The sequence below is a fragment of the Procambarus clarkii genome, chromosome 17 (genome assembly GCF_040958095.1).
Source record: "Procambarus clarkii isolate CNS0578487 chromosome 17, FALCON_Pclarkii_2.0, whole genome shotgun sequence".
Classification (NCBI taxonomy): Eukaryota; Metazoa; Arthropoda; class Malacostraca; order Decapoda; family Cambaridae; genus Procambarus; species Procambarus clarkii.
The window spans coordinates 7,209,986-7,227,472 of record NC_091166.1 but is presented as its reverse complement, the minus strand read 5'-3'; the positions used below and the strand labels follow the sequence as shown (position 1 = coordinate 7,227,472).

General features: G+C 36.7%; 1 protein-coding gene and 1 long non-coding RNA gene across 3 annotated transcripts; one reads left to right on the top strand and one right to left on the bottom strand.

Moving 5' to 3' along the window:
* Positions 1-2,541: 2,541 nt before the first annotated feature.
* On the bottom strand, positions 2,542-16,450 carry LOC138365732 (uncharacterized). Of its 2 annotated transcripts, XR_011228963.1 has the most exons (4): positions 16,338-16,450; positions 7,776-7,892; positions 4,794-4,909; positions 2,542-2,849 (listed from the first exon to the last, which is right to left on the bottom strand). It is a non-coding gene; the product is annotated as an uncharacterized lncRNA (long non-coding RNA). The 2 variants fall into 2 exon arrangements; XR_011228962.1 differs by lacking the exon at positions 4,794-4,909.
* Positions 9,444-10,424, top strand: LOC138365731 (uncharacterized). Its single transcript, XM_069326215.1, has 2 exons — positions 9,444-10,076; positions 10,312-10,424. The coding sequence occupies exons 1-2, from the start codon at positions 9,497-9,499 to the stop codon at positions 10,416-10,418; spliced, it is 687 nt and encodes a 228-aa protein (XP_069182316.1). The 5' UTR covers positions 9,444-9,496; the 3' UTR covers positions 10,419-10,424.
* Positions 16,451-17,487: the final 1,037 nt, after the last annotated feature.

The following is a 17,487-nucleotide window of genomic DNA, read 5'->3' as shown; positions in this document are numbered from 1 at the left end:
ATCACTTCAAGTTGATCATGGATGTTCATGGATGAAAGTAGATTGATAATATTATCTTGGAACGTTAATGGATTAAAAACTAGAGCGGTGGATGTACACTATTATACTCTTAGAGAGAATATTAACATAGCAGCACTCCAGGAAACTGGGGATAGGGATGGTAACAATCTGAACATGAAGATGAACATGTTGAACATGAAGATGTTCAACTGCTGGGCGAGCCCTCTCCTACTCATCTGAGGGGAGGGAGATTAGATTATGCTTGTTTGATAAATGCTGAGGGCATAGAGGAGAATTGTCTTACTGTGGATGAAATGCTAAGAGATTTTGCATTACAAATACAGCTTAAACTAGATAAAAAGCATGCCTGCCTTCAGAGGAAAAGCTTAAAGTTTAATAAGGGAGAATTAAGGGGTCTTGTTGGTCATATTAAGTCTTGGTATGATACTTATAAGCCAGTTTCGGCAGAAGCATTTTATTAAGATTTAATTAAGGAGGTAGATGTATTTAATGCAACATTGAACCGGAAAACATCTGGTATAGAAAAGCATCCCCCCATAAAAGTGTGCGGAGAAGAGAGAGGAAATTTGGAGCAAGTATTGGCAGGAGTTTGCAGAGAAAGTTAGGAGTAACAAACTTGAAGGAAATCTGGCAAGACATAAATGAAATAAGGGGTAAAAAGCATAATTTTGTTGCACATCCTGACCAGTAAGGAATTGCAAAAGGTCTCGTAAATAAATGGGCGGAAGCTGCCAAACTTAGTTCATTTAATTACCCGCTGTAACGAGAGAGTCGTTTGATTCTTGGAAAGATCTAAGAAAGGATTTTATACTTACAGCAGGTAACAGTGGTGATGTCACTTGCACAGGTATTACCAGAGAAGAACTAATAACGGCGATTAAAGTTGGGAAATCTACCGCCCCCTGGGGAGGATGGAGTAACTTATGAAATACTTAATGAACTTGCCATTATGACGAAAAGCCCGCTGTTAGACCTCTTTAATATTAGTTATAAAGAGGGCAGAATTCCCAGTAAATGAAAAAGAACTATGATCATCCTTATCCCTAAAGCCAATGGAGAGTACAGACCTGTGTCTTTAACCTCGTGTTTTTGTAAAATGATGGAGAGGATCATTTTAAATAAACTTTTGTATATAATAGGTGATCAGCTGTCTAATAATTTTTCGGGTTCCTCAGAGGAAAAAGTACCTCTGACTGTATTATTAAATGTCTAGCTAATGGTAATGATTATTATAGAATTTTTATTGATTTATAAGGAGCTTTTGATAAAGCCAACAAAGAGGTTATTTTATATGAATTAGCTGGTCTTGGTGTTGAAGGGAGATTATTGCGCTGGATAGGGGATTATCTTCAGGAAAGGAAGGCTCAGGTGTGGTATCAAGGTTGTATGGTTCAAGGTATCAAGGTCAAGAACTCTGCACACCTCAGGGAGGAGTGTTGAGTCTCACCCTGTTTTATGTACTAATGAATAAGATAGCATCTGAGAAATACTCAAATTGGGTAACTCCAATCATATATGCTGATGATATTTTGTTTCAGGGCAAAGATATTTCAAAGATTCAAACAGTGTTGGACAATTTCGGAAACCAGTGTCACCACATGGGACTAGTGGTTAATGAAGACAAAACTAAAGTTTGAATGTAGAAGTCGGAGGCCCATTATATTGGAAATAAACGGTAAAAATATAGAGAGTTAATATATATAAATATTTAGGCATATATGTTGGATATACCTATGAGAGTTTGGAAACTGAGATGAACAGACTGTTGAGTCAATGTCGGAAGAGATTACAACCTCTGAAGGCCTTGGCATGCTGTGGAAAGGAGTGGGAGTCCAAGTGCTACGAATGATGTACTTGAGTACTGTAAGATTTCTTATTGATTATGCTGCACCTGTCATTTGTTGTTTTGGTAAAGGTAGGATGGGCAAGTTGGAGAAGATACAAAATGAAGCCGTTGGGGGTCGTTGTGAGCCGCTGCTACCTTAATTTTTGCCCACACTTGTCTTGCAGACGTTTCTCTTCCAATAGAGCTAGTGAACTCTAGTCAATGTCTTTCCCTTTGTAACTCATCTGCAATGTATGTACCTTTACCTGAATAAAAAATCTAATCTAAATCTATATCTAATCTATATGCTTAGATATATGCAAATGAGAGAGTAATAGAGCGAAACCTTTAAAATACTGAACAATTTGGAGGATATTGATTCATACAATTTCTTCAAAAGGTCAGATGTAACACGAACAAGGAGCAAAGGTTTCAAGCTCAACAAGCCACAGTGTAGGAGTGACAACAAATGCTTTTTAACCCATACGATTATGATCATGGCAATAAGGTTTCTAAAACAGTAGGCATTCTTCCAAAGCCAGACACTGTACTATGTTCCTCGCCCTAACCTAGTCACTCAGTATTATTCACTCATTTATCTATGTCTTGTCTATTTATGTCTTAAAGGTTACAAGACGTACATTAGTCAATACAATTGGTGCTTAAAATGTTAAGGATCTCTTGTAAAACACGGGTATTAATCAAAAAATTTATTATGTAAAATAAATAAAAAAGGCCCAAGGGCCATGAAGTAACAAGAATGCAAGGCCGGCACAAGCTGGCGTAAGTAGAGAAGACGGAAGATTCTTCATATTAAAAGACCCTGCTTCTCCAAGATGGCAGTCACACCCTGCTTGCCCTGGACAATCACCATATGGAGAAGGACTGTTTACTGTGAAGGGAAGTCCACAAATGCAATGCCAGCATGAGTCAGTCTTGAAGGGTAAACGATGATGGCACCCTCACAGTAACACAAAAGCCGAGCAAGCCCAGTGAGGAAGACCTGTTGATGGGAAGGAGGAGAATCATTAGTCACAACAAAATCCACATAGAAACAAAGGAGAGAAAAAAAATAAAGTGGATGTCTTCTTTTTGTATAGACATAATAAATATTGCCATTTGGCTATGTATTTATATGATATATAATAGAATACAGCATAAAACAAAATAAGAGGGGTGATAGGAGAAGAAAAGATTAGTGTTCAGTGAGAATCCACAAGGTCTTCTCTGAATACTCTTTATTTTCTTCAAGGCTGTGGGTCCCTACAATTGCACCAGAGGTGGTACACACCCCTATTATAATTTAAACAGGTGAGTACACACACGGTGTTAGCAAACTTAGCCTCCAAACACACACACACACATGGTATCAGCAAACTTAGCCTCCAAACACACACACACACATGGTATCAGCAAGCTTAGCCTCCAAACACACACACACATAGTATCAGCAAGCTTAGCCTCCAAATACACACATGGTATCAGCAAGCTTAGCCTCTAAACACACACACACACACACAAACGGTATCAGCAAGCTTAGCCTCCAAACACACACACACACATGGTATCAGCAAGCTTAGCCTCCAAACACACACACACACATGGTATCAGCAAGCTTAGCCTCCAAACACACACACACACATGGTATCAGCAAGCTTAGCCTCCAAACACACACACACACATGGTATCAGCAAGCTTAGCCTCCAAACACACACACACACATGGTATCAGCAAGCTTAGCCTCCAAACACACACACACACACACACACATGGTATCAGCAAGCTTAGCCTCCAAACACACACACACACACATGGTATCAGCAAACTTAGCCTCCAAACACACACACACACACATGGTATCAGCAAGCTTAGCCTCCAAACACACACGCACACACACACATGGTATCAGCAAGCTTAGCCTCCAAACACACACACACACATGGTATCAGCAAGCTTAGCCTCCAAACACACACACACACACATGGTATCAGCAAGCTTAGCCTCCAAACACACACACACATGGTATCAGCAAGCTTAGCCTCCAAACACACACACACACACATGGTATCAGCAAGCTTAGCCTCCAAACACACACACACATGGTATCAGCAAGCTTAGCCTCCAAACACACACACACATGGTATCAGCAAGCTTAGCCTCCAAACACACACACACACACATGGTATCAGCAAACTTAGCCTCCAAACACACACACACACACATGGTATCAGCAAGCTTAGCCTCCAAACACACACACACATGGTATCAGCAAGCTTAGCCTCCAAACACACACACACATGGTATCAGCAAGCTTAGCCTCCAAACACACACACACACACATGGTATCAGCAAGCTTAGCCTCCAAACACACACACACATGGTATCAGCAAGCTTAGCCTCCTAACACACACACACAGAAAATGGGGACATTGAAACAGTTGATAAACTTGATTTCAAGAGAGAGAGGTCACTATGGGGAACTTCAAATTTTTTTTAATAAGTAATTAGGCAGACTTGTTGCTAGACAGGGAAGTAAATTAAATGTATGCCAAATTTTGCAAAATATACAATGAAGGCACACAAACATTCATACCAAAACAGAGATGCAGGGCCAGAAAACAGGATTGGTTCAACAGAAATTGAGAGAGGGCCACAGACCAAAAGACACAAAAATGGAATGAAAGACATTGAAAAACTACAAGCAGATGTCAACAAAGTTTTCGATTGGGCAGCAGAAAATAACATGATGTTTAACAGTGATAAATTTCAGGTATGGCAAAAATGAGGATCTGAAACATAATACAGGGTACAAAACACAATCGAATCTTCCCATAGTAGAAAAACAGCATGTCAAGGATTTGGGAATAATGATGTCCGACGATCTATTGTTTAGGGAGCATAACCAAGCAAATATTGCGTCAGCCAGAAAAATCATCGGATGGATTACGAGAACTTTCAAATCCAGGGATCCCATCACAATGGTTGTACTCTTCAAGTCACTTATGTTGTCCCGTCTCGAGTACTGCTCAGTATTCACTTCCCCCTTCAGAGCAGGAGAGATTGCTGAAATAGAGGGAATACAGAGAACATATACGGCACGCATAGACGAGATAAAACACCTAAATTATTGGGATCGTCTCAAAGCTCTCCAAATGTACTCTCTAGAAAGGAGACGAGAGCGATACCAAATAATATACACATGGAAGATACTGGAGGGCCAGGTCCCAAATCTACACAGTAAAATAACAACGTACTGGAGTGAACGATATGGAAAAAAATGCAAGATTGAACCAGTGAAGAGCAGAGGTGCCACAGGCACAATCAGAGAGCACTGTATAAACATCAGAGGTCCGCGGTTGTTCAACGTCCTCCCAGCGACTATAAGAAATATTGCCGGAACAACCGTGGACATCTTCAGGAGAAAACTGGACTGTTTTCTAAGAGAAGTTCCGGATCAGCCGGGCTGTGGTGGGTATGTGGCCCTGCGGGCCGCTCCAAGCAACAGCCTGGTGGACCAAACTCTCACAAGTCGAGCCTGGCCTCGGGCCGGGCTTGGGGAGTAGAAGAGCAGAACCCCATCAAGCAGGTATCAACATAGAAAGAAGCCAAACCCCCAATCATACCAGCGATACAAAGATGCGAGAAACAACTATACAGCAGTAAGGGAAGAGGCAGAAAGAAATTTTTAAAAAGGGATAATGGATAAATGTAAAACAGAACTGGGCCTATTCTACAAATTCATAAACAACAAATTGCAGGTAAAGGATAATATCCAGAGGTTGAAAATAGGAAACAGATTCACAGAAAATGATAATGCAATGTGTGAAACATTAAACCAAAAGTTCCAAAGTGTGTTTATACAAAATGAAATCTTAAGAGAACCAGACACAATAAGAATTTCTGAGAACATCATAGAGCGTATAGAGGTGTCTAGAGATGAAGTGGAAAATATGCTAAAGGAGCTAAGTAAGAACAAAGCAGTTGGTCCAGATGGAGTTTTACCATGGGTTCTGAGAGAATGTGCACCTGAGCTCAGCCTTTCACTTCACCTGATCTTTCAGGCATCCCTGTGTACAGGAGTCATAGCAAACATGTGGAAAAAGGCTAACATAGTTCCAATCTACAAAAGTGGCAACAGGGAAGACCCCACCCCTCTCAGTTATAGACCTGAATCATTGACAAGTGTAACAGTGAAAAGATTGAAAAAAAAAAAATAATAAAAACTAAATGGGTAGAACACCTGGAGAGAAATTATATAATATCACACAGACAGTATTGTTTTCGATCTGGAAGATCCTGTGTATCGAATTTACTCAGTTTCTATGACTGAGCCACAGAGATTTTAAAGGAAAAAGGTAGTTGGGTTGACTGCATCTATCTAGACATAAAAAAGGCTTTCGACAGAGTTCCACATAAGAGGTTGTTCTGGAAACTAGAAAATTTTGGATGGGTGACAGGTAAGCTTCTAACATGGATGAAAAATTTTCTGACTGATAGAAAAATGAGGTCAGTAATCAGAGGCAATCGGACTGGAGAAGTGTCACAAGTGGAGTACCACAGTACATGCACCAGAAATGTTCATTGTCTACATAAATGATCTACCAGTTGGAATACAGAATTATATAAACATGTTTGCTGATGATGCTAAGATAATGGGATGGATAAGAAATTTAGATGATTGTCATGCCCTTCAAGAAAACCTGGACAAAATAAATATATGGAGCACCACTTGGCAAATGAAATTTAATGTGAATAAATGCCATGTTATGGAATGTGGAATAGAACATAGATCCCACACAACCTACAAATTATGTGAGAAATCTTTATATAATTCTGATAAAAGAAAGAGGTCTAGGGTTGATTCTAGATAGAAAACTATCACTTGAGGCCCACATAAAGAACGTTGTGTGAGGAGCCTATGCCACGCTTTCTAACTTCAGAATTTTGTTTAAATACAGGATGGCGAAATACTAAAGAAATTGTTCACGAGTTTTTTTCGGCCAAGGCTAGAATATGCAGCAGTTGTGTGGTGCCCATATCTTAAGAAGCACATCAACAAACTGGAAAAGGTGCAAAGACATGCTACTAAGTGGCTCCCAGAACTAAAGGGCAAGAGCTATGTGGAGAGGTCAGAGGCATTATATATGCCAAAACTAGAAGACAACAAAAAGAGGTGATAAAATCACTATGTACAAAATAGTAACAGGAATTGATAAAATCGATAGGAAAGATTTCCCGAGACCTGGAACTTCAAGAACAAAAGGTCATAGATTTAAACTAACTAAACAAAGATGCCAAAGAAATATAAAAAAATTTCCTTTCGCATACAGAGTGGTACACGGTTGGAACAAGTTAAGTGAGAAGGTGGTGGCGGCCAAGACCGTCAGTAGTTTCAAAGCATTATGTGACAAAGAGTGCTGGGTAGACGGGACACCACGAGCGTAGCTCTAATCCTGTAACTACACTTAGGTAACTACATTTGGTGTCAGCAAGCTTACCGTCGAAACACACAAACAGCCTGCCTATTATTCAAGGCCTTCTCTGAGTACTCTCTATTTTCTTCTCTGAGGCTATAGGTCCCTAATCTTGCACCAGAGGTGGTACAACTTTTAAGTTTTTAACTACTGCACTGAGCACCTGATTTTGGCAAAGACTTCTTAGTGCAATTGTCAAGGACATAGTTCTGGTATTTTTTTGTTTATAAATATTCAGGTATAGTTAATGTCAAAATGTTTCAAAACTCAACAATTTATATTTCAAAACAAAAAAAGTAATGAAAACATTACAAAACATTAAAATATAGCCTAATTAATTAATTAATAAAATAGCACAACTCTCAGAATGTCTAAAGGTGCTTTGAGCAATGAAGAAGTTAATTTTATATATATAATATTATATATATAATATTATATATATAATATATATTTACCTGTGACTACTGCTTAGCAAAAATTTGATCTCTGTGAAAATTGGTCTCGTCATTGCTAGGAGATATTTTAAGACCATGATTTGCTGTGGATGGCACTGTAGTCTTCAAGTCATCAATCTAAAAATAGAGGTAATCTTTTAAAATGTAAATTTTGTATAAAAAAAAATGCAAAAATAAATTGCAAGAATAATATGAAGTTATTATACAATTTTTTTTTAATTATTTAAATATTTGTGAGACATTATTAAGAAATGTATGAAGTACAGATTCTCTAAGACCTGATATGTATCTGCTTATGTTCCACCACATTACATTCAGGGCTGAAGAGAAAACACAGCCAGTAAGGTAATGATCACTTAGGATGGACTGGGATGCTACATGTAGGTTGGGGCTAAGCTGCGTGAGGCTAGGATGCCCAGCCTGCCTTGTCTAGGCTGGGCTGGGCTAGGCAACACTAGGAAGGAGTCAACAAATCTCTGGAGTGCCTTACTTTTCCTGATATCCTTAAAAAAGCAAGAATGATGCCATTTTATAAAGGAGGCGAGACAGCAGACAAACAATTAAAGAAAAATATCAAATCTACTTATACTTTCAAAAATATTTGATTTTTTTTTTTACAAACATCTCTTCCTACTTTGTAAAATTCAACATGAATACAAACACACACACACATCCCTAGGAAGCAGCCCATAGCAGCTGTCTAACTCCCAGGTACTTATTTACTGTTAGGTGAACCAGATATAGAGAATAACCACAAAATGCTATCTTTATAAGAACTATCTTGTAAAGCCACTAGTACACGCAGCATTTCAGGCAGGATATATAAAATATTATATATATATATATATATATATATATATATATATATATATATATATATATATATATATATATATATATATATATATGAATACATACATACGGGACAAAGAGCCAGAGCTCAACCACCGCAAGCACAACTAGGTGAGTACACACACACATATAATATTATATATATATATATATATATATATATATATATATATATATATATATATATATATATATATGAGTGTTAGACCATGGAGGAATGATTTTTTTTAATTTAATTTATATAAAAAATTATTCCTTCTGAAGATGTATTAATATATGAAAGTACCTAAGGAAATTCCTGTTTCAATTCTTCCTCCGTGGTCTGACACTGTCACATTTTTCATCAAGTGTTAATTTTTGTGATTTACACACACGTGGCATGTTTACACACACATTATTTATATTATATATATATATATATATATATATATATATATATATATATATATATATATAATATATAATATATATATATATATATATATATATATATATATATATATATATATATATATATATATATATAAATATATATATATAATATATATATAATATAATTTCCCGCCAATAACGGCGGGAAACGCTGGCGGTGGTACCGGCTCCGTCACAGCTGCTGAAATTTCGTGTTTAATTTCGTCTCCACTCAACGTTGCATGGCCTAACTGCTGCCTAGCACGAGTTAAGTGCATGGAGACTTAATATGACATAACTCACAGTGAACCTCAACAGAAATCAACCAAAATTAACCAATTTTCGCCTGCCTTTCTACGACCCATCTGCCAAGTGTTCCCAATACGCTAGTCATCCCTACTATAATTCACCAAGTATCTACCCTTAGAAACGCTACCAAGAATCTATTCGTCGAAAACATGCCCAAACATAACAACAAGCAAGGTAGGGGTGCCTCTCGCTCTGGTTCCATTACTCCTAGAGCTCTGAATGAAACACTGGCAACGCCGCAACCCTCGCCGATGTTTGTAAACACAGCATCTGCTCCCCCTCCTCACTCCCCCCCTTCAACTCACCTCGGATCTCTAGCTTTAGAATTCACTCAATCTATGGCTCCCTGTTTAAACTTCAAACCTCTCCGAAGTAATCCATGGCTCCAGAAACTGCACAACCTTGTGAAAATGCAATCAGAAGCTATTTTGGCCCTCCAAGACACAGTCACCCGACAACAACATACCATAGACTGCCTCCTTAAATCGTCGATGAACAACAACCAAGAAATTCTCAACATACAAACTGTTGCAAATGATGCAATGGATCAAATACGTAAGATTCAGGCTGAAGAAACCCTCACAGCTCAAAGTGACCTCCTTAAAAAGCTGGAAAAACAGATCAATCTCCTTCAGACTCACCAGGCGGCTTCCAAAGATGACCAAGAGCAACAACAACTTCATGACTCCCTGATAATTAGCTCTACTGATCTACCTGTTGAACAACAAGGTGAGGATTGCTGTAACATAGCCAACACCCTAATTAATTCAAAGATCAGTCTCAATGTTCAAATCAAATCGGCTATTAGGATAGATAAAAACAATCCCCGTAACTGTAGGAGAATGCTCATCAAACTTGCAAATCCCTCTGCGAAGTTTGACCTCATGCAAACAGCTGCTAAGCAAAAAACCAACCTCTATATAAATGAGTGTCTTACTAAGCAGCGTGGATCCCTCCTCTACAGGCTGCGCCAAGTTCGCAAACAAAACCCTGGTCTTATCAAGCAGTGCTACACAAGGAATGGTACGATTTTTGCGAAGAAAGAAGCTACAGGAAAAAGATATGAAATAAAATGTGACCAACAACTCCTGGCCTTCCTAAGTGATTGTGGTATATCTGAAAACCTGAACCCGACCAATGCCAGTACCTGTACTTAAATTAACTCTTTCAGTGCCTGAGCCTAACCTAACTTAATCTAACTTTGTCTAAGGTGCTGTCTCTGCCTTACCATTTACCTGATGTTCTCCTATTCCTATAATTTCCTAAATAATCCATCAAGTCTCCATGCACTTATGCAAGCATCTACCTCAGTTTCATTGTAAAATTTTACTCTTAAATCTAATCTTACCCTATTCCATTTATATTTTAAATTTATTTGTATTGATCTATGTCATTTATTGAAATCAATTATTGATCTCATTTTTGTTCTTTTAATTAAGTTCATACTAATTATAAGTTAAAACTAAGCTTAATAAAATTTATTATCTTTAAGATTATTTTACTTTACAATTATCATTTGTCAAATTTTTTTATATATTCATCTTGACAGTCTCTACTGATTTTTTGTTCTCTCCGCCAAACTTGTGTATCCTCCATGGCTATCTAGTGACCTTAATTCTACCTCTAATTGTTTCAATTCCTTGTTTGCTTACATTTATTGTTGTGTCTTGCCATAATTATTCTCTAATTTAGCAGACTCAATACTTTGTAAGCTCTTATTGTATTGTTATATTATTATATTGTGTTTTGCTATAATTACTTCCTATTTTACAGCAGATTTGTTTTTCATCTGTTCATGTAATTGTTTTCTTATTGTATTGTGACATTCTTTTCTATATTGATATATATTTTCTGTCTATTGTTACTTACAGTGTACCTGAGAGTACCTGTAAGCAATCTACCTCATTTTTCATTTTTGCTCAATTTTTTTGGTATTGCTTAGTCTTGTTTATATTTTTGTTTTGTATATCTATATCTTGTGTTTTGTATAGTACATGTTTATATGTTTTTTTCTTTAATCTCATTCATTACCTAGGTTGCCTAGCCTAGCCATACTCCATTGTACCCCTGTAAGCCCCTTTTGTGTTTGTTTGGTACAGTATTGTGTACATTTATTTCTTTTTGTTTTTCTTGTTTTTCCGGCAATCAGCTTTTTTTTATGCAGTCAAGTATAGACCCAGAACTTAACCTCTTATCCACTATCTATGACAATAATCACTTTAATGATCTAAATTGCAGATATTTTGCAGCACATGATGTAAACAATGTATTAACTCATAGTCACAATATCTCTGTAATCAGTTTGAACGTTAGATCCCTAGGCAAACACTTCGATGATGTTAGTGCCTTGATTGAAGCTATTGACAACAATTTCTCTTTTATTATACTTACTGAAACATGGGTGAAAGATGATACTACTCAACTCTTTAACATGCCTAACTACTCAGCAATCCACAACTGTCGTCAACTTCAGAGAGGTGGTGGCACTGCTCTTTACTACCACCAAGAACTAACATGCTTAAAAGAAATTAGAACTAGAGACTGCTATGGGGAGTATATCTTCGCCAGCTTCAGAGTCAAGGGTGCCGAGTCTATCCTGTCTGTGGGTGCAGTTTATAGAATTCCTAACACTGATGTGTCCGAATTCAACTCAAACCTTAGAAATCTAATACTTGATAACAGACTGAACAAAAACCACCTAATTATTGCAGGGGACTTTAATATTGACCTCTGCGAGCCAGAACACCCTACTGCTGTTAGCTTCCTCAACTGTATGAATTCCTGCTTCCTCATACCCTTAATCACTAGACCTACTAGAATCACTGATAGCACTGCCACGACTCTTGATCACATCTGGACAAATATAACCTCTCCGCTTACTTCAGGTATAATCACCGATAGCACTACAGACCATTACCCCACATTTCTCTTAACTAACATTAGCAAACCACCTCTTGAGTCAAGAGAGATACGTTTTAGACTACACAATGAAACTGCTATAGACAATTTTATAACTGCTACTGATAATGTCAACTGGGAGTCCGAGTTAGGTAACATAGAGGACATCAACCTAGCAGTTCAATCTTTTCTTCAAAAAACTCTTAGCCTTTATAATACCCACTGTCCTATGCTTACAAAACAAGTCACAACCAAAAGGCTTAACAATCCCTGGCTTACAAAGGGAATACTTAAATCTATTAATAAAAAACATGACCTTGAGAAAAAGTATAGGTTAGGGATTGTCTCCAAAGAATTCTCAAAGAATTACTCATTATTGCTATCTAAGATAATTAGACGAGCCAAAACTAAATACTACGAAGATAAATTTACCCAAATAAAGAGCAACATTAAACAAACATGGAGAACAATTTCACAAATATTGGGATCAAAAAAGTCTTTAAATAACAAACCGACTCTCCTGTCTAATAACGATGGTCAGCTTTCAGCCACTGATTCTGCTATTGAGTTCAATAGGTTCTTCTCTTCCATTGGTTCATCCCATGCTAATGATATTCCATCTTCCAGTACTGACATTAAGGACTATCTTACAGGGAACTATCCCCAGTCTCTGTACCTAAAGCCTATTAATTCCATTGACGTCAATGAGATAATCCTTTCCCTTAAAACCAAGTCTGGTGCCCTTGAGGAGATACCAACTTTAATCTACAAAAAAGCCTCCAGATCTTTAGCCCCTGCTATTGCTTTGCTCTTCAACAAGTCACTTGAACTCCAAACCTTTCCAGATATTCTAAAAAAAGCGAGAGTAACGCCTGTCCACAAATGTGGTGATCTCACAGATGTTAACAACTACAGACCTATATCAATCCTGCCAAACTTGTCAAAAATTGTTGAAAAACTAATCTATAAGCAGCTTTACTCATATCTAGCCAAACTCAATATACTTAGCCCTTGCCAATATGGCTTCAGGCCCAAAAAAAGCACTAACGATGCACTTATTAGTATGCTTAACTCGATTCATACAGCTCTTGATAAAAATGAGTTCCCTGTTGGGTTATTTGTGGACCTGCGTAAAGCTTTCGATACTGTCAACCACCAAAACCTTCTTCTTAAATTACATCATTATGGTGTCAGAGGACACTCCCTACAATACCTCAAATCCTACCTTACTGACAGGCTCCAATGTGTTTCTGTGAATAATACAATTTCGCCCACCCTACCCATCAACATTGGTGTTCCCCAGGGCAGCATACTTGGCCCTCTCCTCTTTCTCATCTACATTAATGACCTTCCAAATGCCTCCCAACACCTCAAACCAATCCTATTTGCTGACGACACAACCTTCATTTACTCCAGTCCTGATCCCCTTGCTCTAAATGCCACAGTAAATACTGAGCTAAATAAAGTCCATCTGTGGCTAACTGCCAACAAACTCACCCTTAACATTGACAAAACTTTCTATATTCTGTTTGGCAATAAATCCTCTAATCAAATAAATCTCAAAATAAACAATACCCAAATTTGTAACAAATTAGATGGCAAATTCCTTGGCATTCTCATTGACCACAAGCTGAATTTTCAGGGACACATTCTAAACATATCAAAAAAAGTTTCAAAAACTGTGGGCATTCTTTCTAAGATCAGATATTATGTACCACGCCCTGCCCTGGTGACTCTCTATTACTCCCTTATCTATCCATATCTCAACTATGGTATTTGTGCTTGGGGCTCTACTACTCAAAATCACTTACGTCCTCTAATTACTCAACACAAAGCTGCTATTAGGACAATATCCAACTCTGGCCCCAGACATCACTCGGTACCCCTACTCAAATCTCTGAATATGTTAGGCATTAAGTCACTGCACATTCACTCATGTGTATTATACATATACAAAACGCTAAATTGTAATGCCAATCCTGATCTCAAAAGCTTCATAGAAGGTTGTAACAGAACCCATGAGCACCACACCAGAAATAAATACAGTTTTGATATTCCTAGAGTACGACTTAATCAAACCAGAAATGCTCTACAAATCAAGGGGCCCAGGATGTGGAATGACCTTCCCAACCATGTTAAAGACAGTACCTCTCTCAACCAGTTTAAGTTAAAAACGAAGCTATACCTAATAAATTCCCTGTAACCTACCTTACCTCTCTATTGTCAACCCATGTATGTTTTTTGTCTTTTTTTGTTTTACAAATCAACGCTGTTTTAATGTAATTTTCTGTAATAATTTGTAATTGTATTTGTGCTGTTTTTTCAACAATGTTCCCCCCTCTTTTACCTCTATTTTTATTTGTACTCAACGCATTTTTTTCTTTTTACCCATTAGTTTTAAGCTTTAGTCAGTAGTGTTTTTTCCTGCCCGAAACGCTTTGCGTAATAGTGGCTTTAGGCATTGTATGTACTAGGTCTTATCTATAAAGCCAACAAACTTTGTAAAATCTCTTTATGTATGTACCTTTGCCTAAATAAAAATTATTATTATTATATATATATATATATATATATATATATATATATATATATATATATATATATATATATATATATATATATATAATATAAATAATGTGTGTGTAAATCACAAAAATTAACACTTGATGAAAAATGTGACAGTGTCAGACCACGGAGGAAGAATTGAAACAGGAATTTCCTTAAGTACTTTCATATATTAATACATCTTCAGAAGGAATAATTTTTTATATAAATTAAATTAAAAAAAATCATTCCTCCATGGTCTAACACTCATATATATATATATATATATATATATATATATATATATATATATATATATATATATATATATATATATATATATATACCTAATAGCCAGAACGCACTTCTCTGCCTACTATGCAAGGCCCGATTTGCCTAATAAGCCAAGTTTTCATGAATTAATTGTTTTTCGACTACCTAACCTACCTAACCAAACGTAACCTAACTTTTTCAGCTACCTAACCTAACCTAAAAAGATAGGTTAGGTTAGGTTAGGTTAGGTAGGGTTGGTTAGGTTTGGTCATATATCTACGTTAATTTTAACTCCAATAAAAAAATATTGACCTCATGCATAATGAAATGGGTAGCTTTATCATTTCATAAGAAAAAAAATTGAGAAAATATAATAATTCAGGAAAACTTGGCTTATTAGGCAAATCAGGCCTTGCATAGTAGGCCGAGAAGTGCGTTCTGGCTACTAGGTACGACATATATATTATATATATATATATATATATATATATATATATATATATATATATATATATATATATATATATATATATATATATATATGGAACCCTCAACCCTATAAGTGGAGGGTTCCTACAAACTCAACCAGAGGTGGTACCCTCTATATATTAATAAAAAGGCAAGGCTATGCTAAATCTAGGCAGGGATTGGCTTGGCTAAGCTGGTCAGGGCTTGGCTAGGGTAGGAAGGACTGGTCATGTTTAAAAGCAAGGCAGGGTTAGGCTAGGCAAGACTAGGTAAGGGTATACTGGGATAGGCTTGGCTACGGTAGGCTAGGAAGAGGTAAACTAGGATAAGCAAGGCTGTGCAAGCACTATGCACAGCTAGAATGAACTATGCTAAGATGGTTTAAGCTGGGCTAGGTTAGGATAAGCTGAGTCATGCAGGGCCCCGATTGACCAGTGGAGTCTAATAGTCTAACCTTCTAGCTAGTTTGCTGACCTAAGAGTGTAAATGCCTAGCCCCTAACCTGAGATATATACAAAGAGTTGTTACATTCTTGTACAGCCACTAGTACGAGTAGCGTTTCGGGCAGGTCCCTGGAATACGATCCCCGCCGCGAAGAATCATTTTTTCATCCAAGTACACATTTTACTGTTGCGTTAAACAGAGGCTACAGTTAAGGAATTGCGCCCAGTAAATCCTCCCCGGCCAGGATACGAACCCATGACATAGCGCTCGCGGAACGCTAGGCGAGTGTCCTACCACTACACCACCTGCTGCAATATTATTATAAAAGAAATATTACTTATTATAATCGTAAATACTAAATACCTGTTGTGTTGATTTAGGGGCGACGACGATCGTGGGATCGGATGCGAGCCACAGGTGGTCTACACCATGCTTTCTAAGGCGTCCCTCTCATAACAAAAACAAATCCGTGCATTCATACACAAACAGAGATCCCGTGGTTATGCGAATACTTGCAATTCTTTTACTTAAAATAATAACAATTAGATTAATAATAATTAACATAATTTTTACTCAAGATTCATAAAAATCATTAATACTATTTTAAAAAAAGATTTATAAGACATCTAAAAACAGATATACAGACTTTGTGTAATATTTATTTCAACATTACATATTAATAGAATGTTGTAACTATTATTTTTAAATATTAGGTAGTTTCCAGCTACGTATATCGCATATAAACGTTGGAAAAAGATTTTAGACTGAATTAACACATTACACATTTATGGAGTAATTAACAACAAAACAATCTTTATTTTCATTGCAGAACATATATCAGAGCATACTAGTGACTCATACATTTAAAATAGTGTGATTTTTAAACAATTCGGTTGTAAACCCGCAGAACCGCCTACCCGCCAAAGACGTAACATAAGAAATGGTATATAATTCATTATTTTAAATTACATATATAATCATTAATAATTTTCGGCAGCTATCGAGGTTCTCCATAGGTAAATTCCTGTACTCTAACAAGATGCTACTTGCTGTTTAGCTGTTTAAATTCTTGAAAAATTGTAATGACCAGCGACATAAAATATAACAATGAAATAGTAGCTGGTAACTGTAGGTGAACGAAAAATTAAATTCCAAATTGATTAGATGGTTTCCTAAATATAAAGATCGACCTGGAGGAATTTTATGAATTATGGACTAATTAAACAAAAAAATAGGTAATTTTACTTGAAGAACAGATACCAGAGAATAGTTAGTGAGTACATTTATATTGTATAATGGGAGAAAGCCCCTGGTAGCCGCGAATTAAAGTAACTACCTACATTAATTGATAACTAGGAAATAGTATCTGGAAACTTTATCTGAACGAAAACACAATACCAATTTGTTTAGATGTTTTTCTTAATATAAAGATCAACAGTAAGGAATCTTATTCATTATGGACAAATTAACAAAAAAAACGATAATTTTCATTGAGGACCATATATTAGAGCAT